Genomic DNA, 20,483 nt, shown 5'->3' on the forward strand with positions numbered 1-20,483 from the left:
TTGAGTCTTTTCCTTTACAGAGCAGCAGCTTTAAAATTCGTTACACGGTCAATCGATGTAATATCGCCACAATTATCCTTCCTATTTGGTTTTAAATGTCTGTCTGTTTCATCGTTTCTATCATTTTAAGAACATTACTTGTCAGTTGGTATATTCTATAAATTGTTCTATATGAATAACAATATACGATATAAACAATAATAATAATCTCATAAGAGACGCATACGATAAATCACATATTGAATTTTTCATAGAGAAGCATCTTTAAAATTCCTGTATTAGCCAAATTTCTATTTCTGTTCTCCCTCAAAATTGTCGAGATATCGTTCATGATATTGTACTATCGTACGTATTAAAACATTCCATTAACTGCCTATTACCGACAAAGAAGAGGACCAAAACCGAGGAAGGAAAACCAATACGAAACCATAAATGAAACGCAGAAATCATAATCTTATGGTAAAAGTTGCACAAAAATCTCTTGCAACGACGCCTATGTTTTACGTGACTAACGTTTCTCACTGCATTATATATCTGTACCGATAAAGTTTGGCATAAACCATTTGAAACACCCTGTATACAGACGCACGTATTACACGTATATGTTACTCTGTACGCGTTCCCGCCGCGTTGTGTCCCTCGTTTGCCCGCTGCGTTCTCCTGTTTACCGAGAAACCGCGATATTTACGCGAGAGAGCAGAGGGGTTGGAAGGTGCAACGAGCCGAGGCGCGGGGAGCGGTTGAACGATGGTGAAGAGGAGAAAGAGGAAAAACGGATGGCGAGCGAAGAAAGCGACGAATCGAAGGGAGCTGGCAGAGCAAGAGAGCGAAAGGGAGGTTCGTGGAGAGAGGAGGCTGATAGGGGGTTACGAAGGAGAGAGAAAGAAACAGGGTGAAAAGTAGATATTCAGCTGGAGATGATGAGAAGAGAGGAGAGGTAGGCAGAAAGGGAAGAAAGAGAGCCAGGGTGAAAGGGAGAGAACGAGAGATATGGAATTAAGGGGACACACCCCTGTCTTTCGAGCGTACGCTTATCGAATGCACCGACAACTACGCTTTTCCTCGTTCGCTCACCAAGACGGTTCTGTGATGCGAGGCAGCCAGGTAGGTTGGTAGGTAAGCTAGGTAGGTTGGTGGGAATGCGCGTACAAGGGAATTAGACCATAATCGTCGACGCGTGTGCCGCGCGAAGGGGACGTTTTCCGCCTGCCTCGGACCTCGATGTTCACTCGCGCGGCGGGGATCCGCTTGCTCTTCGAGTGTGCACCTTACAAGCACCGACCACCACCTACTCGGCCCGAGTCCCACCTACTCCACGGCGCTTGTCTTTTTCCTTACTTCTTTTATTTCATCGAACTCCCTCCCCGCCCCCCTCCCCCTTCCCCCCGTTCGTCAACCGATCCGGGGAGGTTTCACCAAGATTCCGATCGCGAACCTATTTGAAGAGGAATCAGTGTGTACCTGAGGAAGATCGCGTGATATCCTAGCGAGATGGTAATAGTCGCGAGGAAATGGTTCTCGAGATCTTATCTGGTTTAGCTGCGTGTACGTAATTTCGTTTTCCAGTTTTAGTAGGTTCATTAGGTCTACTGGCGAGGTTGCTAGTAATTTTAGTGGAGAAATTTTAGTCGAATGATTGTAGAGATTAAACACTAGAGTTGGTTATTTTTAAGTAACTTTCTGGAAACGTTAGTACAAAAACGAGTAGAAACGCGGTCTTGTGCGATTTATAAGCCATTTTCTGTATTTAAATTTGAGATGTTTCTATTTTCATTTCGTGTACGTTTTCCAGTACTTAAAACAACAGTAATTCGAGACATAGTTCTCAAGGAATGATTTGACCTATGTTATTTCCTTATTCTGTCATTAATCTTTCGTTTGATTATTAACACAGATCTCGGTTCTCGTAAACTTATAGTTAGGAAATTTTCCCGCGATACGTCGACTAAAAATGTGTAACAGCACCAGCAGCTACCGCACACGCCATCTACGATTGTTCTTCGAAGGTAGCGATTCTTCATTCCGGGTGGTAACGCAGGTCTCTGCACTGAGCGGCTGTCGACAAGAATCGATCGTTTCGTTTAATTTAAAAACACCGAAAGAACTATAATTTCTCTTTCTCTTTTATATCTTTACACTGACATTTATTCGCGTCTTATTTGCTTGCAAGCATGCATTAACAACAAGCTCTTCAAATAACACTTTGCTCGATATTTTACCGATCGTGTAACAGTATCCGCTCTTCCTCGGACCGGAAGCTAAACCATTCCCAGGAGACACGGCAATACCTTCCGAGATCCGCCATTTCGCTGGTTATTTTTTCTCCTGACATACCAGAAAAGTATAAAAGACAAGAAAAGAAAATAGCTATGCATAAAAAATAATATCGCCCTTGCAATTAACCTTCTGTCAAGAAAACCGCAGGCAAAGCTAAAAATAGACAAATGTGAGAGGTCAAGAAACAAAAGACAAACGCGATAAGCAAAGCCAATGAGCAACGAATGGCGAATGATAACGACGTCGATGAACAAAAGTTACGAAACAATGGTTGGCGATAAAAATGACGAAAACAACGAAATAAAAAAAGGCAGAGATAACAAGGAAAGAGGACGTAACGAAAATGGAAAACCAGATTTTACCCTCGTCACTGGCGTAAACGGCGATGAATTTTCACTATCGTCGAACCGCGGACCAATCTCCCTGTTCCAATTATCTCCGGTCATGTCTCGTTAATTCCCATCGAGCCGATCGAACGTCTATCGGGCCCGCGGGCGACCATCTCCAACCATCTTTCGCCCCGGAATAATCTAAAACGTTTTGTCGTCGGGAATCTAATCTAATACCGCTGGCCCTGGAAGGTTATACTTTTATTGGCGCGTCTATTGGACTTAACGAGGTCAATTGAGGTGATACGGTTGCCTTGATTTTACGATAGTACATCGTCGGAACGATAACGATCCGAGAGCACGCGAGATCTCGCGGTTTTAATATATACACATATGCATATTTATATTATAAGCTTAAATCAATCGTTATGTGATTTATGATCTAGAGCTCGCGCGCGCGCGTGCGCGCTTGCGTTTAATTCGTTAGCCAACAGCGAGTCACGTTTTGACCAGAAATTTCTACAATTATAAAATTGAGTTAATACGTTAATTAAAGGCAGATGGGTTTTATATTTAAGTCGTGTCGTTTTTCCAAAAAATTCACAAAGCGAGTCAATTTCAGTTTAGGCTCTGTATGTATAAAATATGATATACTTTGAAAGAAATGGAACTATACGTAAAACAATAGGAGATCTTTGAACACATAGAAATTATAGTGTTCGCAAGATTGGCGACCCGAGTTTCTTACTCTTGTCGTTAATATCGCTAGAAAATGTACACGGTGATTTGTTCTAATGAAAGTTATCATCCTGTTTCAGCATCTGTACCACCTGCAAACAGGCGAGGGTGCGTTCAGAGAGAGAGGGAGGGGTCGAGGCAAAGGTACAACTAGGGTAAGTGTACTCGTCTTGAATTATTTCATTTTACAGAGATAACGGAGTTTGTTGCAAATATCGTGAAAGTATTCTCAGTCACCTGAAAGAATTTTAAACCATCCGAACTATTTGATATTTCGTTGATACATCGAGCAACATCGCTACGCCTACTTCTTATTAGATTCCCGTAAGGCGAACACTTAAAAAAATGGAGAACCGAGGTTGGCTCGCTCGTGAGACACCGGAGGACGATGAACGCTTGAAAAATAAAACGATAAAACACGACACGGACCGTGCAAATGGATGATTTCTTTCGCCCTGCTTGCGATACTCTTTTTCGAGCGAGATTTCAAAGAGAGGAGGTGGCTGATATGCATTTCCAGCATAATGTCGCGCATTTAAGCCACGTTCATCGTGAATCCCATTTCCAGGGTATCTGCGTTTTTCTTCTTTTTTCTATACGTCTTTTCTTTTGGTTTCTTTCATCTTTCTCTCATTTTCTTTTCTTTCTCCTTTTCTTTATTACAATTTTTTTTCTTACTTCTCTTACTTTTTCCCTTTCCATTCCTTTACTCTCTGTTTCTTTTCGGCCAGCACTCGTGTTTTTCGTGCACACTCGGCTCGCCACTTACCCGTCACGTTTCTAATTCTAGAAACGTGGTAACGCACGAGTAAACGGCCTCCTGTTTGCCACTACTCGAAACACACGTTCGTTGCTCGCCCTTGGAAATTCCAGAAAACCCTTTGAAATCGGTCGTTCGTCGATGCGTTTATCTCTTCACGCAATTCTTTGTTTATTGCCGACGTTAACATTTACTTCGACCGTATCTTTTGTTCTCGAGGAGAGCGTATCTTCCTGATAAAGGAAAATTTGAAAGTATAAAAGTATAAAAGATATTCAAAGCAGAGCGGCTACTTTCTTCCTTAATAAATTTGGGGAAATAAATCTTTCTATAGTTCCATTTCCTTATTATGTTAATGAAAATAGAAAATCATATAAAATTTCGCGGTTTAGTCGTTGGTATACGCGCGATCTATTTTCCGTTAGCCTTTTCCCTCTGTTTTATAAAAGCAAAACTCGAAATACATGAACTTACTCGACTCGAGTTGGAGAACGGCGGGAAAATCGTTGCTGTACGAGAAGAGAAAAATAGCGCGTGGTCGAGCCGAACGCTCGACGTTATGTTTGCTTTGCAGATGCGTGAACAGCCGCGCTTTTTAAACAAAACCGCGGTGGTCGCGCAAAGTTGGCTAATACGAGGAAATTTGATTGTCTTGAACGGGGTTCGCACGAATTTTCCCACCTTCTCTCTGAATCAGAGTACAAATATGGTCGGGTGGAAGGTAATTTTGCGAATAAATCGCTGAAATATACGCACACCTGTGCGTACCAAATTTGAATATATGAAAAACGCGAACGAGAAATTTAATAAAAAATTTAACGATAACGATCAAGAATTGCGATTAGACTAATTAGTATGAATCGTATCGATTATACCAAATATTCTAAGGTGAAAGAATTAATTAATTTCTTGAACGACAAGCGAAATTCTAGAAATTCTACGAAAAATAAATTTACAATTTTATTTATTATTCGATATTTTTACATCTTTACGATATAATTTGCAAAATCTCTCCCGAGTATTTTGTCGTTCTCATATTTTTTAGTAACGTGACGTCGAAGTTACGAGCTCGATACTGCAAGAAATTAATTAATCGTAAATTCATTATACATACGAAGTAAAATAGACAGAAGGTTTCTTCTATTCGATTCTTCTACCTCGCGTGCTGTTTAAGGCTCGTAAAATGCAGTAGACAATTCTACCAGCCATAAAATCCGTTCATAAACAATCTCCTCTATCGCGAGGATATTTCTCCTCTATTTTATCGCCTTATTGCCGATATAAAACATACTATGTACCGAGAAAAAATCTCTTCTTATAGTCAAAGAGACCGAGCTGGTAAAAGAGTAAGAGATCTAACGAAATTAACATAGTAGGATATTTCTAGTAACAAGAAAGTTAGATCAAGGAGATCGCTGAAAAGATAAAGAAATAAACAAAAATGTACCGTTTTCTTAGAAAAACACAATTTTATTTACTCTTACAGGAAGATAATTTAATAGAACGTTAGGCGTTGCGTTTTAAATTCGAAGATTTGGTATCTTACACGAAATTGAAAATTTGTAAAAATAAAAAAAAAAGTGGTTAATTTATCGATATATGAGAATGTCTTTTACATTATTTCCTGCAAAGTTACATAGGAGAAATATTAATAGCATCGTATTAAAAAATGACATAATCTGCGCACTTCGGGTCAATTTCGACCGAATTGTACTGTCCCATCGTTAAAAGATTTCTGAAATTTCACAAAAATATAAAAGAATCCTTATCGATGTGCCTGATTTCTGTTGAAATCATTTCTTCTGATTTTCTGATTTTAGTTGTATGCTAATGATCTGAAACGTTAAAAGTCTGTTTCTCGGTTGAAATTAAAAGTCCTCTTGTTCAAATATTAAATGTCCTTTTCTCGGTCGAAATTAAAGCGAGATTGAGATATAAAAAATTCCAAGATCGCAACAAGATTAAACCACTTCTCTTTTTCTATAGAGAAAATATTAGATTCCAAATATAGTTACTTTATGTACCTGCTGATACATCGAGACGAACAAACGCGAGTATAAATTGATCAATTTAAAAATCTATTATAAAACTAAAGAACATAAGTTTCCTTTAAAAGGACAAATCTTTTATATCGTTGAACGTCCTGCAATCCGATAGATCATTCTTTTTCTACATTTGCTCGCAGGTTCGAGGTTGAAATAAAGGGAATAAAATTCCGAATAAATTTCTCGTCGCTCACAGAACAGCCACGGAGGAGTTTGAGAACTGACATTAAGCAACGTGCTATGTTGGTAGGGTATTGATCGAAACGGAGAGCGCGTGTGCGCGTTGCACCGCCATGTTTGAAATGTGTTCCAGCTGCAAGCGTAATCTGGCCGCCGTCGTTGCATTTCACTTCGGTGGTTAAAAAAAGAGTTTGATACGTCCTCGCGACTCTCTGCCACTACTTTTTGCCGATTTATCTACAGCCATTTATCCCGAGTCAATACACGATGGAAACGCGCCTGTGTCTTTCTTTCGCGCCCAGAAGCTACACGCGGACGCGCGATCCATTTTTCAGCGATGGAACTTCCGGCGAAACGATTCGCGGACATCCACCAAACCGTACGTCGCAATTATCTGGCAAAGAATTTTTTAAATGACGAGAATGTGAGGGAGGTTAAGGAAAGTTTAAAAACCGATCAGTGTAAGTCAGTTTTCCATTAAAAGTAATTGATCGAGAAACGACACGATCCACATCCTCCCAGTTACCTTCTCTTCTCACCTTCCTTTGTCACTTAGAATCCTCGGGGACACTCGAAGAACACGCGTGGCTATCGACGAACATCTTCGAAGGAAAGAAAGCAAATTTTCCTTGAAACATTCTCTGTAGGATAACGAATAGTTCAGGAGATAATTGAACGTAGAGTTTCGAATAAGATGCTCTGTATATCTTCGTACGACTACTCGATATCGAAAGAATCGGTAGTTACAATTCCAAAACAATGTCCGTGTCTATTACGTAGAAGAAAATTCCAACGATCAGAAGCTGACAGACAAGCGGTAACGTTGGCTTCAAGCGGCACGTTGGCATCGATCGAGCGCGACAACTATAAATTGAAACAGCGAAAAAGCGGAATTGCGTTCTGTCACGAAGACGTTGCGTCGGCACAGGTGCCGGTACACGTGTGCAACCGCTCTATTCGTTCGATCGATACCGGCCCGCCGCCACAAAGATATCAAAAGCTCGTCGAACGTGGTGCGATATAAATCAGCCGCGGCGCTATGCACTTGAGCCGCGTTCCAATAGGAAACACGCGACCATCCGCGTCGAGACGCTCCCCTCTGTACGTCGCGTCGTACAGACGTCGAACAACTTTACACACCTTATCAATTATTCTGACGGGACGACGTGTACGCGATTCCACTGCAAATGCGATTTCGTTGCACGGCAAATTAGGATGTTTCATTGCAACGAGTTAAGTGTAATCTAAAGCTTTCTCTGTTTGCACGGTTGTTATATGAACGACCATATGTTAAATTACACGGCTGTAACGACGCTGGCAAGTGGATACTTAGAGACTCGCGTCGATTATCGCGCTGACTGATTTGCTTCAAGTGCATCGTAGTAATTTAGGTGGAGCAAATTGAGGATTTAGATACGAGTAACTTTACAACTACAAAAACGATAGTTTTTAGATTCTTTAGTTTTGCACGCTACGAGTATGCAAGTACTTCTGCCGTGATTGATGCTCTTTTTTATTGAAATGGAAGCGTGATTGTTTTATTTGTATTTTCATCGTATATCGTTCTAATTATAATTATCTACGGTGTATTTAGGGTTTCTTCTTTCTTTTTTTCTTGTCATTTCTTTTCACGCAGATGAACAATACTGAATTGCTAATTAATAGTAACCATACGGTTTACATGGTGCCGTTTACAATGCGTGTAATTAAAGTCCAATAATCAGTACGTAGTAAAGTAGGTGGAAAGAGTTAACGACGCCATTAAAATTAAATTGATAAGGAAAATAATTATTAACCTCGGAATGATGCAGTTTACGATATATAAAATAAACTCTCCCTCTCTCTCTCTCTCTCTTTCTCTCTCGCTCTCTCTCTCTGAGAGGTAATTTATTTATCGTTAATAAAACTCCGATATCGACTGAGACAATGTACAATATACAATATCTTTTTTTTATTTCTAAGGATAGTTTTCTTAGATAGATTTCTAAGGAGAAAATTAAATTCGTTATAGATAGAATATTTCGATGATAATGGAATCGAGTTTGAGGGAATAGATTTTGTAGCGAAAAGCAATCAAACTTGACCGGTTCGATGTTGTTGCTGAATAACAGACAGGGTTTTGCGTTTGATCAATAAGGAGGTTCCAACGAGAATTTCGTTATCACGGCCAAGCAAAGATCCGTGGAAACTACAAGCGAAGAGGAGGGTATTTCGATACGAGCGATGATCTTATCGAGGGAACTTTTAATGACTCATAGAATACTATAACGTTTGCTGAAACATTCATCGAGGTCATGTATAAGATATCGAAACGAACGAAACGCTTGCAAACTAAATTCACGGAATCGGTTTCATTTATTACGGAAACATTAAATCGTACAATCGATTGGAATTCTGTATGTTAATTGTTAATTCGTTTCGTTTGACATGGAATTAATAAATCTTGATATGGTAAGAAAGGTAATATTCTATTCTTACGACAAGGAATAATCTAGATAAATTTTACAAAGTAGAAACCACAGGAGATAGAATCAAAATTAAGTAAGAAATGTGGTAAATGTAAGACATTGGAAAGATGATTAGATTAAAAAAAAAAAAAATTGAATGCAAAAGAAGAATTACAAGGTAGAGAAGTTTCTTAACTTAGATTAATTATTCCTTTTAAAATGAATAAATGTTCATTGTTAATGAAAAAGGTGGACGTTTATAATAGGAAAGTGGGAACGGAAAATCCAGAGGAAGTACTTTCCTTTCCTCTATTATTAATGTTCTTTGATGATCTTACCGTCTTTGTGCTCGTTTGAAGTACCTCTGTGGCTTATAAAGAATAGGTCGCGTCTTTTTGTTTGCAGAAGGAAGTGACCTTTACACAGGAAGAACTCCACCTACGGGGAATTCATTATCGACACGATACATGTAGATTATGTAACTTGCATCGCTTTCATAAGAACTTTACGCTTTTAAAAATAATAATCTCGTATAGCTTAATGTCGGCGAAGAAATTTATATTCCATATGCAGATACTCTAAATACAAATTATACATATAGAACAGAAATTAACTTCACAACCGTCACGTAAATCAAAATGTCACGTTTCTAATTATTTTGAGCACTGTGCAATTATAAAAATCGCAAGAATCTCCGAGATCTTCTCTGCGATCGCGAAGAAACAACATCGAACAGCAAAACGATATCCAAGTCACAAAGAGCAACATAAAACGAAATTAAAAATGAAGAGATCACTCCGAGAACAAATCTATCGAACCTGATATGTAGTATTTTGAAAGTAATTCGCTAAAAACATGCAACGAACGATCGCACGAATTGATTTTCAAGCCCTATGCGGCAACAATTCGATATGAAATCGCAATCGTGCCTCGATCGAGCCAGACATTCCCCCGGTTTCCAAACGATTTAATCCAAAATCAATGGTAATTCGCAATCCACGGATTTCAGCTGGCAAGTAGAAAGATCATCCTAGTGGGTATCCTAGGTGAAATAATTAGCGGTCTTCTGCCATCAACCCATCCCCTCGTGGTTCCTCTCTTTTCCCTCTTTACACCCCTGGCTCACATACACCCTCCTTCCTCGTTCTACCTCATACCTACCCTCGTCGTCCCTGGTTCTCTCCTCCCTCTCCTTTCGTCGACCTAATGCAATTTAGCTTCGACGAAACGGAGGGGGTTACGAAGAGGGGTGCGTTGTTGGCGGCAGTGGCGGCGGCGGCAGAGGTGTCGGTGCACGCCATCTTGAATTCGCGAACAATGTGTCGGCTCCAAAGGTTCCAACCGGCAGAAAACGAAGACGAACCTGCCCACGAATATCGATCGGTCGCGGCACGAATAAAATGCTAATTCTTCTCTCCACCCTCTCCATCTCTTTTCTCTCTTCCTGCTTCTCGTTCATCTCGTTTCTTCGTTTCCATTCTCCGCCTTCCTTTTTCACCTGTACGTTCGTCGCGAAATTGGGTAACGTGAAACGGAAATTCAGGATTCGTTCGGAAAAATGAAATAAAAACACGAGGAGGAAACCGATTGTAATTCCAATTTTACGTTTTACATATTTCTTCATTTCATATTGCTAGTAGAGTAGTTCCAATTTAATGAAATATAAACGTGTAATAAATAAATATTCTATAAGACGAAGAAATATAATGTAGATATAATACAAATAGATATTCCGTAATAAAATTGTATAATAAATAGTAGTACACTCTAGGTTAAATTTCGAAAATAATATTTGTAGCATCATAGGTTTTCGCTTTTCAATTTAAATTCTTCTTACTATCGTTCCATCTGCCTTTTATCTCATCTTTCGTCTCCTGCTCCCTCTACCGTTTCTTCGTTAAGGTTTTGTAATGAATAATATTGAACAGATATGAATATTCGACATAGTTTAAAAATACATTCTATCCATATTCTGAAGCATAGAAAACAGTTAATTTCGAAGTAAGCGTTGCAAAGAGACGAGAAAGGTGAAAAACCGCTGGCAGATCATTGCCACGGCCAGTTTGCTACCGCGTTGTTGACGTACCTACACAAACGGAAAGTGTGAAAAAGAGGAAAAAGGAAAGAGGAAGCGATCGGGGCGAACGAAGAGCCTCAAAGGAATGGCAAAGCTCGAGAGGGTAGGACGTTCGCGAAGCTGACAATTTTTCCTGTGGTAGATGCCCGCGTGAACGAAAATACATTTACAAGTATCACGAATGCTGTGGAATCAATGTACAATCAATTTCAGTCGTTTTTAGTCGAATCGAGAATACAGGAATTTTCAAAATTCCTTGATTATCTACCTTCGTTATTACTTAACTTCTTTTTAAGAAAAAAAAATGATTAGTATCGAAAGGAAGAAGTGCGTTCTTATGAATTTTACGAATCATTTTATTGTTCACGATTGATTGATTAAAGAAAGAAATTAAAGTTATTATGGTGGAAAGAGGCTGAATGGATGATTAAGAAGGAGGAATTAATAAGTGAACGCTGAGTAGAGGAAAAAAAGGCAGGAATTTTGAGGGATTGATGAATAAGAACGAACCAGTTGGCAGTATGCCCGCCATGAACTGGATCATTAGTGCGAGTCGGAAGAATAGTATGGAATGAAATCGTGATTCAGTGCATAAGTATGTCTGATGAGAGGATTTTGCAATCGTCCCATACATAAAGATCGAAAGATTTATGCGCTTCATGCACGGTCCTACCGAAACGCTTATCATCGCACTATGCGCATTTTAATTACTAAACACGAGTTAAGTGTACATATTCACCATTTAAGTGAATATCATATTCTGATAGATCGGCCAAAGGACCCCTAAATGTAAATATTAATTACCTATTGTTTTACCAAATATCGATTTAGCCAGATTAAACTTTTTTAAATTTGTTTTTAACCGAAAAACCCTAAAATAATTATTGGCTTCAGGTTAAATCCTTACTATTAAAAAAATTCTTATTTTCCAGCGAAACTTTTTTCTTTAATCAAAACCTATTTCATTTTCATAGTATCAAATCTTTATAGCCAGTATCATTAAATAATACGAAATTCGATAGTTTGGAATCTAACATTAATTGGTATGTTAATCCTGTAATAAACGACATGTAAATACTTGTAGACGTTATATTGTACTTCGTATGTCCCGGCGTGGAGTGTCCTAAATAACTCATCGACAATTGTTGAACCTGACAACAAATTAAGCAACCGTTGACACGGATAAAGTTCACTATCACTTCACGATTACTTGTACAGTTTCAAGAATTTAAAAAGCAAAATTACTCTTTATTCGTCTTAATCCCCCGTTATACACCGAGTACCGATTACCTTTTCACCATATTTACTACCTCATCAGAACGACAAGAAGTGTAATTTCCGAAACGAAGGAATATTACGAAGACCGCGTTCGTATAAACGTTCAAATAATCAAGCGAGCCCCGGTGTTTCCATTAGGCACTCTACATTATCCAAAACGCGATGTTATTTACGAGCGTTTCTTCTGGCGAGAAGGGGCCATTAAGTATTGCGAGGCTGGCCACGGCGTAATGGAACCCGTGGCGAACTCTTGCCTATAATTTTCGTGATTAGGATAATTAAGTTCCGCGCCGTGCGAAATAATCGAGTCAGAACGAACGGTGACATTATTTATGACCGGTCTGTGCGAACTTTCCGCCCTCCTTCGAATTTCTACGCCAGATAACCGCCATCATTCTCTCTTCTTCTCTTTTACCGTTTCCTCTTTATCATTTTCGAACCAGTTATCCAGTCGCGATTCTTCGGCCTCGATACCAAACAACGTATTTACGATTAACGAGATTTTAATTAATATTTGACGAGCTGGCGTTTACGTGTCTTCGATCATTGTCGAAGATTTTGCGCGTCAGCCTCGGTTAATGTGTACACTATGGGTGACAAGTATACAGGATACTTGCTTATTTTTTGACAAGATGCATTTTGATTATCAGATTACCACTAGCATTAGTTGATTATCAAATTAATGAATCGAAATACAATGATCTTGGCTGCTTTATAATTTCTATAGTTACGTGTAACACGTAGAATAATTATGATGCGTGTAAATGTTTAAAAACCAATATGAAGTAATGAAAGTAATATTTATAGAAGACTGTCTTGCCTATCGAATATCATTATCATTTATCATAAATGCTATATGTCATAAATTTTGCACTTTTCAATTTTCAAAAAACGTATAAAAATACGCCGTGCAGTCGTAGACGATAGTGTATTTATATCAAGCAATTCTATTTTAGAGTCGTTTCTTAAGAGTCGTTTACTCGCATTCTGTTGCGTCATTTTTATGTAACAATAATTATACGTACAGAATAACCAAAGTACGAGAAAAGTACAAAGAATTGAACGACACGAGGATCGAGTGTCTTTTAGATTTTTGCAATACTGCTACATGTAGCTAGAAGATACTTTTTTCTGTTGCTTTTATTGCGTTGATTTCATTTTTAATGGAATTGTATGCAGATATATTGTATGGTAATTGGATCAAAGTTTAATGGTAGATTTCACAAGACTGTAATTATATCTTGGGGCTTGACTGTTATTATTATTGTTAATTAAGCAAGGAACATGGAAGAAATAATTGGGCCACGATTTCCGCTCTGGGTCTTGAGTGGGCCTTTCTCTTGTCTAATCTAGACCCGTAGATAAGATAGTACTACCCACGTATTTTCCACTAAACGAGTCGATAAGATAGTTATTATTCAAACGCGATGAAAAATTCCTTGTGTTCAACGAAAATCAACAACTCGGCAAAGAGATTTTATTTTTATCTTTAAATTAAAACGAAAAATTCTAACGATTAGATAAAAGATAGACATTTACAAATGAAAAAAATGTCAAATATTTAAGAATCCATGATGTTGTTGGTGAAAGGCCGGATGACCTTGACATCTGGAAATCATCTCACCCTACAAGTCAAAGTTTCACTCGCAACAAATGCACCTCGGGAGATAAATTAACCCGAAACTGTGACGGTAAATTTAATAGCGACCGTCTGTAGCGAATCTCGGCCATTAGTCGAGTTTCTCGTGGTTTCCACCTGAAGAAGATTCCGGGAACGACGATGATCGATGCGACATTACGACGATTCCTCTCTCGGTTATCAGAAGTTAAACCGTGCTACGAATAAATATTTATCGTGTGATAGCAACGGGAAAAAAAGATGCTATATATATGTATATCTGTGTGTTGCGCTTAGATTATTACATAAATCTCGTTTGTCCCGTGAGACAGGTAACTTTAAAAAAAAAATATTACCTGATCGAGTATCACCGTTTTACGGGCCATTCGTCACGTTTTTATACTCCTTTTATGGATACAAATGTTTATTTTATCGTGAAATCGGATTTTTCTTATTAACCGAATAACAGCGAATGGATCCTCTTCGAAGTTCAACGATAGCTTTCTCTTCGTAAATTATTCGCGGGTAGTTACGTTTTATTTTCTTGCAACGTTTTCTCGAAAACGAAGTAGCATCACATGAAATGCATAATGACAAGAAAGGAACACCGAACGATGTACACTGAAAAGAAACTGTGTATTATATCTTAATATCTTTTCTTAAGTTGAAGTAATTTAGAGATTTAAGTCAAAACATATCATTCCGGTCAAATTAGCCTGAAAAAGGATCAAATCCGACATTAGATGGTATTTGAAATCTTTTTGCCCGAACTTATAGAAATCATCTTCAGGAACACATTCTATATATTTGCCATTCGAAATTTCTTGCATTTGTAAACAATTTCCAAAGTCGTCGATGATAGTTTTTTCATATAACAACAAACTCAATAATCTGATTATAAAAAATGTAGAATAAAAGTTGTAGGTGTTAAAAATATCTATTTAAAGATGACACGTCACACGATAAAATTGGTTAATTCGTTGAATTAAAATTAGACCACAACAGTTTGGCTGCCTATATAAGCATTAATTCTACTGCATTCTTTGAGTTATTTTCAATCCAATCGTGTTTCTCAATCGTTAACAAATTTCCTAGATTCAAAGACAAAATACGAGGATCCCTGTTAATCTGTGCAATTTTCTTCGCATTTTATACACAAGCTTTTCAAAACCTTAATGACTTTTTCGTTTATCGAAACGAGAGTCAGATTGAAATACAAAAATTTGTGGATCGAAACAAATACTATCGCAATATCTTTAACCAACCAAAAAGGAAAGAAAGCCAATCGCGCCATAAAATAGGCTGCAAATTATCCAATCACAGTAGATCACGCTGTACAAACAAGCTCTGGCTAAAAAATACAAGAAAAAGTATTCCAACGATCTCGAGAGGATAATTGAATGTTCGTCCGAGAGGAGGTTGATAATTAACGCTCAATCTTCCTGGGGCTGTCCATCGAATCGTTACTCGTAATGGCTCACGATTAATCGATCGCTTGGGGCCCACGCGACTCAACGACGAAAATTAAACGAAAAATCGATTGCCTTTCGTAAACGCGGCTCGATTAGATAGGTTTCTCGAGCAAGTTTCGGCGTATGGAAGTCGTATCGTGGCTTGGTTGCCGCATGAAACGTGAAGGAACGCACGTGTGTCGCCGATAACCGATCACAATCGAATAAGATCATGTAATTTCAAGTTATAAGATCACGATGAATCATACCAAACGTACTATGGACGTTCCACTTCGGTTGGATCGCTGACAAGAAAGAGGAAACGGTTGCACTTGCGCGAGTACGTAAAACTCTCGTTTTGCCGGGATTACATGTGTAAATAATGTGATACTATGGAGAATACCAGAAAAAGGAAATTTCAAATGTCGTATTCCAAAGATTTTTGTATATTAAATTAGAGAGTTAGCGGAACAACTAAAGTGAAAGGAACAAAGTAACGATAATGTTTCAAATGGATAATGTGGAGTTTATTGGAAAGGTGATAGTATATATATATAGGCACTGTCATGTTAATTGTAAGAAATCCACCTTTTCTTTATTGACGATTTAAAACTTTGATGGAATGTACTTACTTATACATAAATACTGTACAGTGGATCTTTACTTTCCAATGAAGCGCTTTTTACCAGGTTCTATATATATTTCATTCTTGTGCTATCAAATTTTTGCAATATTATTGTTTATATCAAACGTAAAATAATTGAAAATAAGATAGAACACCTTTCAGACCTTATTTCAGAAATCACAGAGATCACGAGCTTTTAGTTATTAAAAGCGATTAATGTCTGTGGTGTGAGGTCACTCCAGGATGATCTTGAACAATCGGTAAATTCTTCACGACTAAAAACTTTCGAAACAGTGCAGAATATTTGAAACATGACTGTAATCGCGACTTAGTACCTTGCAACGCACTGATTCATACTTCTGATCTCATAGTTCAACCGTTTATTTCACGTCTTATACTACAGCTGATGTAACCGAGGAACATCGCCAAATTCCGTCATCAGTTCAGAAAAGATCGTATTGCGATAACTAGTAATAAAATTAATCTCTTTTTCAATATCTGCTAAAACCTCACATTTGGAAAGGATAACAATTCGAGAACACCTTTCGCCCAATGTTACCACAATCTCGTCGAACACTCCACCATTGGCAGAGTCCCAAGAGCAACAAGCAACATTCACCCCCGAATGCACAATCAAAAACACCAGTATTTTCATTTCATCCCCTCATCCGCAGCCCCGTTATCGCTGTTGCTTCATGCATCCCTCTGCATCGTCAAGTAGCCATCCTCTCCATATCATTGAGATGTTAACGCGTCTCATTGGTGTTCCACGACAATTTACAGAAATTAATCTTACATGGAACGAAGAAAACGATAGAAATTTAACACGGATGTTGAAGATTCTAATTATTATATTAGATATTATATTAATGAATATTAATGAAAATTTGTACTGTGTAAATAATGAAACATGTAAATTACATATGTGGAGGACCTATTATTATTTCTTAAATAGAACGTTTAAACAGCAAAATTTTTCGTTAGAATTTAACAAGTTTCACCGGTGCTGTCATATTCGTATGGGATGACTGTTGTATCATCTAAGTATGATAAAAAGAAGTAGGTTCTAAATAAGACTGAAAGACTAATAGATAAGTAAGGAAAAAAGGGAAAAAACAGCTTTACTATTCTAAAATTGAACTAGAATTCGTAAGAAGGTTGGCTGTTAAGGAACGTGCTAAAATTTAGTCGAGAAGTATACTTCAGCACGAAACGCAATGTCGAGGACACCGACAATCGAAGGATGAGTTTCGAAAGCCAGACCGCGATTACGTCGAGTGGCAGAAGCGATTTGGCAAATGCGGAAGCACGGAGCCACAGAAGGGCGTCTCGGTTTCCTTGAAAGGAGCGCGCCGTGGACAGGGAAGCTTCCGGAGAGGTCAGAAGGGCGTTATTCAGAGGCGGCAACGCGGCCAGCAACAAGTTGCAGCGACGTTAATAAACGAACCCTCCAGTCAGCGTTTCAAATATACGTATCTATCGTGAGCCACGCTTTTCGAATTCGAGTTCGAATTCGAACTGCGATTGGTCCCTTCGCTCTACTCCATCGTAGCTTTAACCGTCTACTTCATTTCGACCTTATTAGCCTAATAACGTAAATTATTATATAATCAGGAAAAAGATAATTCCTCGTGCAAAATGATAATCAATAGTTCAAAGCAACGTTTGTTCATTCGAAGTTTGGAAAGTTTCAAAGAAAATCGAGTGTACATGGATTAATTCTATTAAACAATTATAGAACAGCTTGTAAGTTAACGTGATGTTGTTTAAATCTTTTTTCTCATTTTGAGAAAACATGCAAGGAAACGTTGTTGAAGAGACCAATAGAGCGTCGGAAAATCGCAACTCGAATCGATGAGGCGTGGAAGGGGAACGCAGGAAAGTTACACAGCTAATTGAGTGTTATGGCACACGATCGCTGATGCAAGCGAGTCGCCTTGACGAGCTGGAACAATTAAAATATCGATGTCGTGAAAGGGAGAGGTCTCTCGCCCTGGTCGCTTTTTATTTGCTCACGCCGCGCCGCGGCGGCCAGCGGCCTGATTCACCGGTTAACCGGTCGCGGTATACACGAGCTTTGGTCCAACTTTTATTCCTCTTCTTTTTTCAACGTGTAGCCATACGTGTATGCACAGTGTCGAGAACATTGAAATTTAATTAGAAGAAATCTATAGAAATTCTTTCTAATCTTTTGAATTCTATAAGTAAAAAATTTATTATGTAAAATGTCTCTGTTAATCAGACAAGACAAGTTAATTCGGCATTAGTTTACTAATCTCTTTCTTTATTTATAAATACTCTTTACATATTACAAATTATATATATCGTATGAGAATTGAATCCGATACTGGTTCATCTTTGTTAATTTTAAGATTTAAAAGGCGTAAAAGAGCCTTTTTAACATAAAATAGCCTAGCGTGTTTTTAAAAGAAATAGGAGTTTCTAGTTAACAGATTCATTAATTATGAACGGAGTAAAAAATGTATCTGTTCTAAAACTGATGGGGAAAAGAAAAATAGATGAACTCAAAATACAGAAAATAAAATAAAAAGCAAAATTTAAAAGATCTGGAAAGAGTAAAGATGAAAAGCTCGGACGAGACAAAAGGCGTCCAAAGGCTGGGATCAAAAAATTGTATGCTTTCGTAGTGATACGAGCAATCGACCGTAACCATCGAAAAGAATTCGAATCGAAAGTGGTGGCTTTTGTCGCGAGGATTGCTATGGCTACCTGCTGGTGGTCGTCGTGGCGTCTGCAACGACGATGCCAACGACAGAGATGGAAAAACCGTAGCAATGACGAAGGCAGAGAGAATCCTAAGTGGTAGTGACTGCACAGGTGGGGGAACGAAAGGGGTTGGAGGTTCAAGGGGGCTACCTGACTCTAGCAGGGATATGTATCGAAAGAAACAAAAAGTGGGAGGCGGGGGTGGAACAGTAGCGATAGCTAGCGATGGAATTAATTCCATTGGCACTTAAACATATTTTTCTTTATGAAAAGAAGTTGAAATTAGATTGAGGATCTTGTATGTAGTTACAACTTAAATGAAAAGAAATGTAAAAATATTTGGTGCATTAACTAGATACTCGATCTTTAATAATCTCATATACTGTATAGTTAGATATTAATTAAGATGATTTGTATGCTGTATATTTTAAATATTAATATTACAAGCCTGTCGAGTAATGTAATAACACTTGAAGTCTACCTACGATTTCCATGTTATCTTTTAGTTTTACCGAGTTTTAAGATAGGTGACATGCCTAAGGGGGGAAGGTTCTTTTTCTTATCTATTCCTCGGTATTCGTCATCATTTTTCTGAGTCCCCCAACTCTTTCAAATTTCTCGAATGCTTTCCTCAACCATATAGTACACTATTCTGATACTGTATACATATTATTAAACCTCGATTTAATTAGCCACCTTTCAAAGCGATAGAGTATTGCAATGATTTTCCTACAGGTCACGCAGTATGGGGGCAATAATTATTCCAATGTTTCAACAGAAGAAAGTGCGAGATCTATGTGTAAAAACGAGAATAGGATATCATGGAGAGAAGTACTGCATAGTACTTCCTGTACTTTAATGGAAAAGCGAGGGGCTTCCACGGTAGCGTATCGATACAGTTTGCGAGGGTATCGTTTCCATCGCTAGAGTTCTCCACGTTGGTGTACGATTGGTAGAACTTCGTATGGGGACCAAGTAGGGGAGACAGAAGCAACGAAAGAGGCGGGGGACAGAGAAAAGTGGGAGGAAGAGAGAGAGACGTATAGAAACGCGTAGGAGAATCAACTCGGGTTAGGGAGAAGGGAATACAGGAGGAGAAACGAAACGAAGACAAAACGAGACGAAAACGAAGGAAAACAGTGATGAAGGGGGAGATGTTGGGGGGCTTAGGAGGGAAGAAGAGAGGAATGGAAATACGAAGAGAGAAAGAGGGAGGAAGCGCGAAAGCGGAGCGACACGGAAAGGCACGAACGGTTCCGAGCGACGAGTGACGAGTTAGAACACTGAAACAGCGCGGAGGCGCGCACTTGACGCGCTGCTAGCCTGACTTCGAACGACAGTATGAGCCAACGAACGTTACCTCAATACATCGATCTCTATCTCTTGTTTACCGTTTATTTTTTGCAGAAAAGATGTCACAACAGGGAAATGACATCGAACGCGAACGAATTAGCAAAAACTAAAATAGATCTGTAGATCATTCGATAGATCGAGTAAAAAACAGAAGGAGCAATGTATGGCGAAAAAGAGCGGCAGTTTTAAAAGCTGTAGAAACTAAACGAATTCCCAAGAGACAGGATCGCGTCGCACCCTCGAAAACTGCGGAGAGATCAGGCTGTCACCGTGACGCTCTCTTGCTTGCTTGCCACCTTCCTTCATCCTCGTGGTTCCGGGGTGTGGCGTGTGCAAACGGGCCGCGTATCACGCTCGTGATAACTGCCACCCAGCGTTGTACGTGCTTTTAATAGCCAGCGACAGGCTGTTACCAATGTTATGACACCGCGGGACCAGTGTCGAGTTCACGTAGCCGGTGTCGCCGGCCGCCGGAATTCGTGATAGCGCGTCCACGATAAGAGCGAAAAGGATAACCTCACTCGTTGAAGGAGAGAAAAAGAACACCGTAAAAGGAGAAGGAAAGCGACACAAGAACG

General features: G+C 38.8%; 1 protein-coding gene and 1 long non-coding RNA gene across 6 annotated transcripts in view; one reads left to right on the plus strand and one right to left on the minus strand.

The window, feature by feature from the left end:
- Nucleotides 1-20,483, plus strand: part of LOC100642293 (DNA N6-methyl adenine demethylase) — a 143,637-nt gene that overhangs the window by 72,851 nt on the left and 50,303 nt on the right. For all 5 annotated transcript variants that reach the window (XM_012314604.3, XM_012314603.3, XM_012314602.3 and 2 more), the window contains one exon: nucleotides 3,425-3,499. In XM_012314604.3, coding sequence (XP_012169994.1) covers nucleotides 3,425-3,499 — 75 coding nt within the window. The remainder of the gene's footprint in view (nucleotides 1-3,424; nucleotides 3,500-20,483) is intronic.
- On the minus strand, nucleotides 1,722-2,829 carry LOC125386123. Its single transcript, XR_007225998.1, has 3 exons — nucleotides 2,640-2,829; nucleotides 2,220-2,325; nucleotides 1,722-2,055 (listed from the first exon to the last, which is right to left on the minus strand). It is a non-coding gene; the product is annotated as an uncharacterized LOC125386123 (long non-coding RNA).

This window comes from Bombus terrestris, chromosome 12 (assembly GCF_910591885.1).
Source record: "Bombus terrestris chromosome 12, iyBomTerr1.2, whole genome shotgun sequence".
Lineage (NCBI taxonomy): Eukaryota > Metazoa > Arthropoda > Insecta > Hymenoptera > Apidae > Bombus > Bombus terrestris.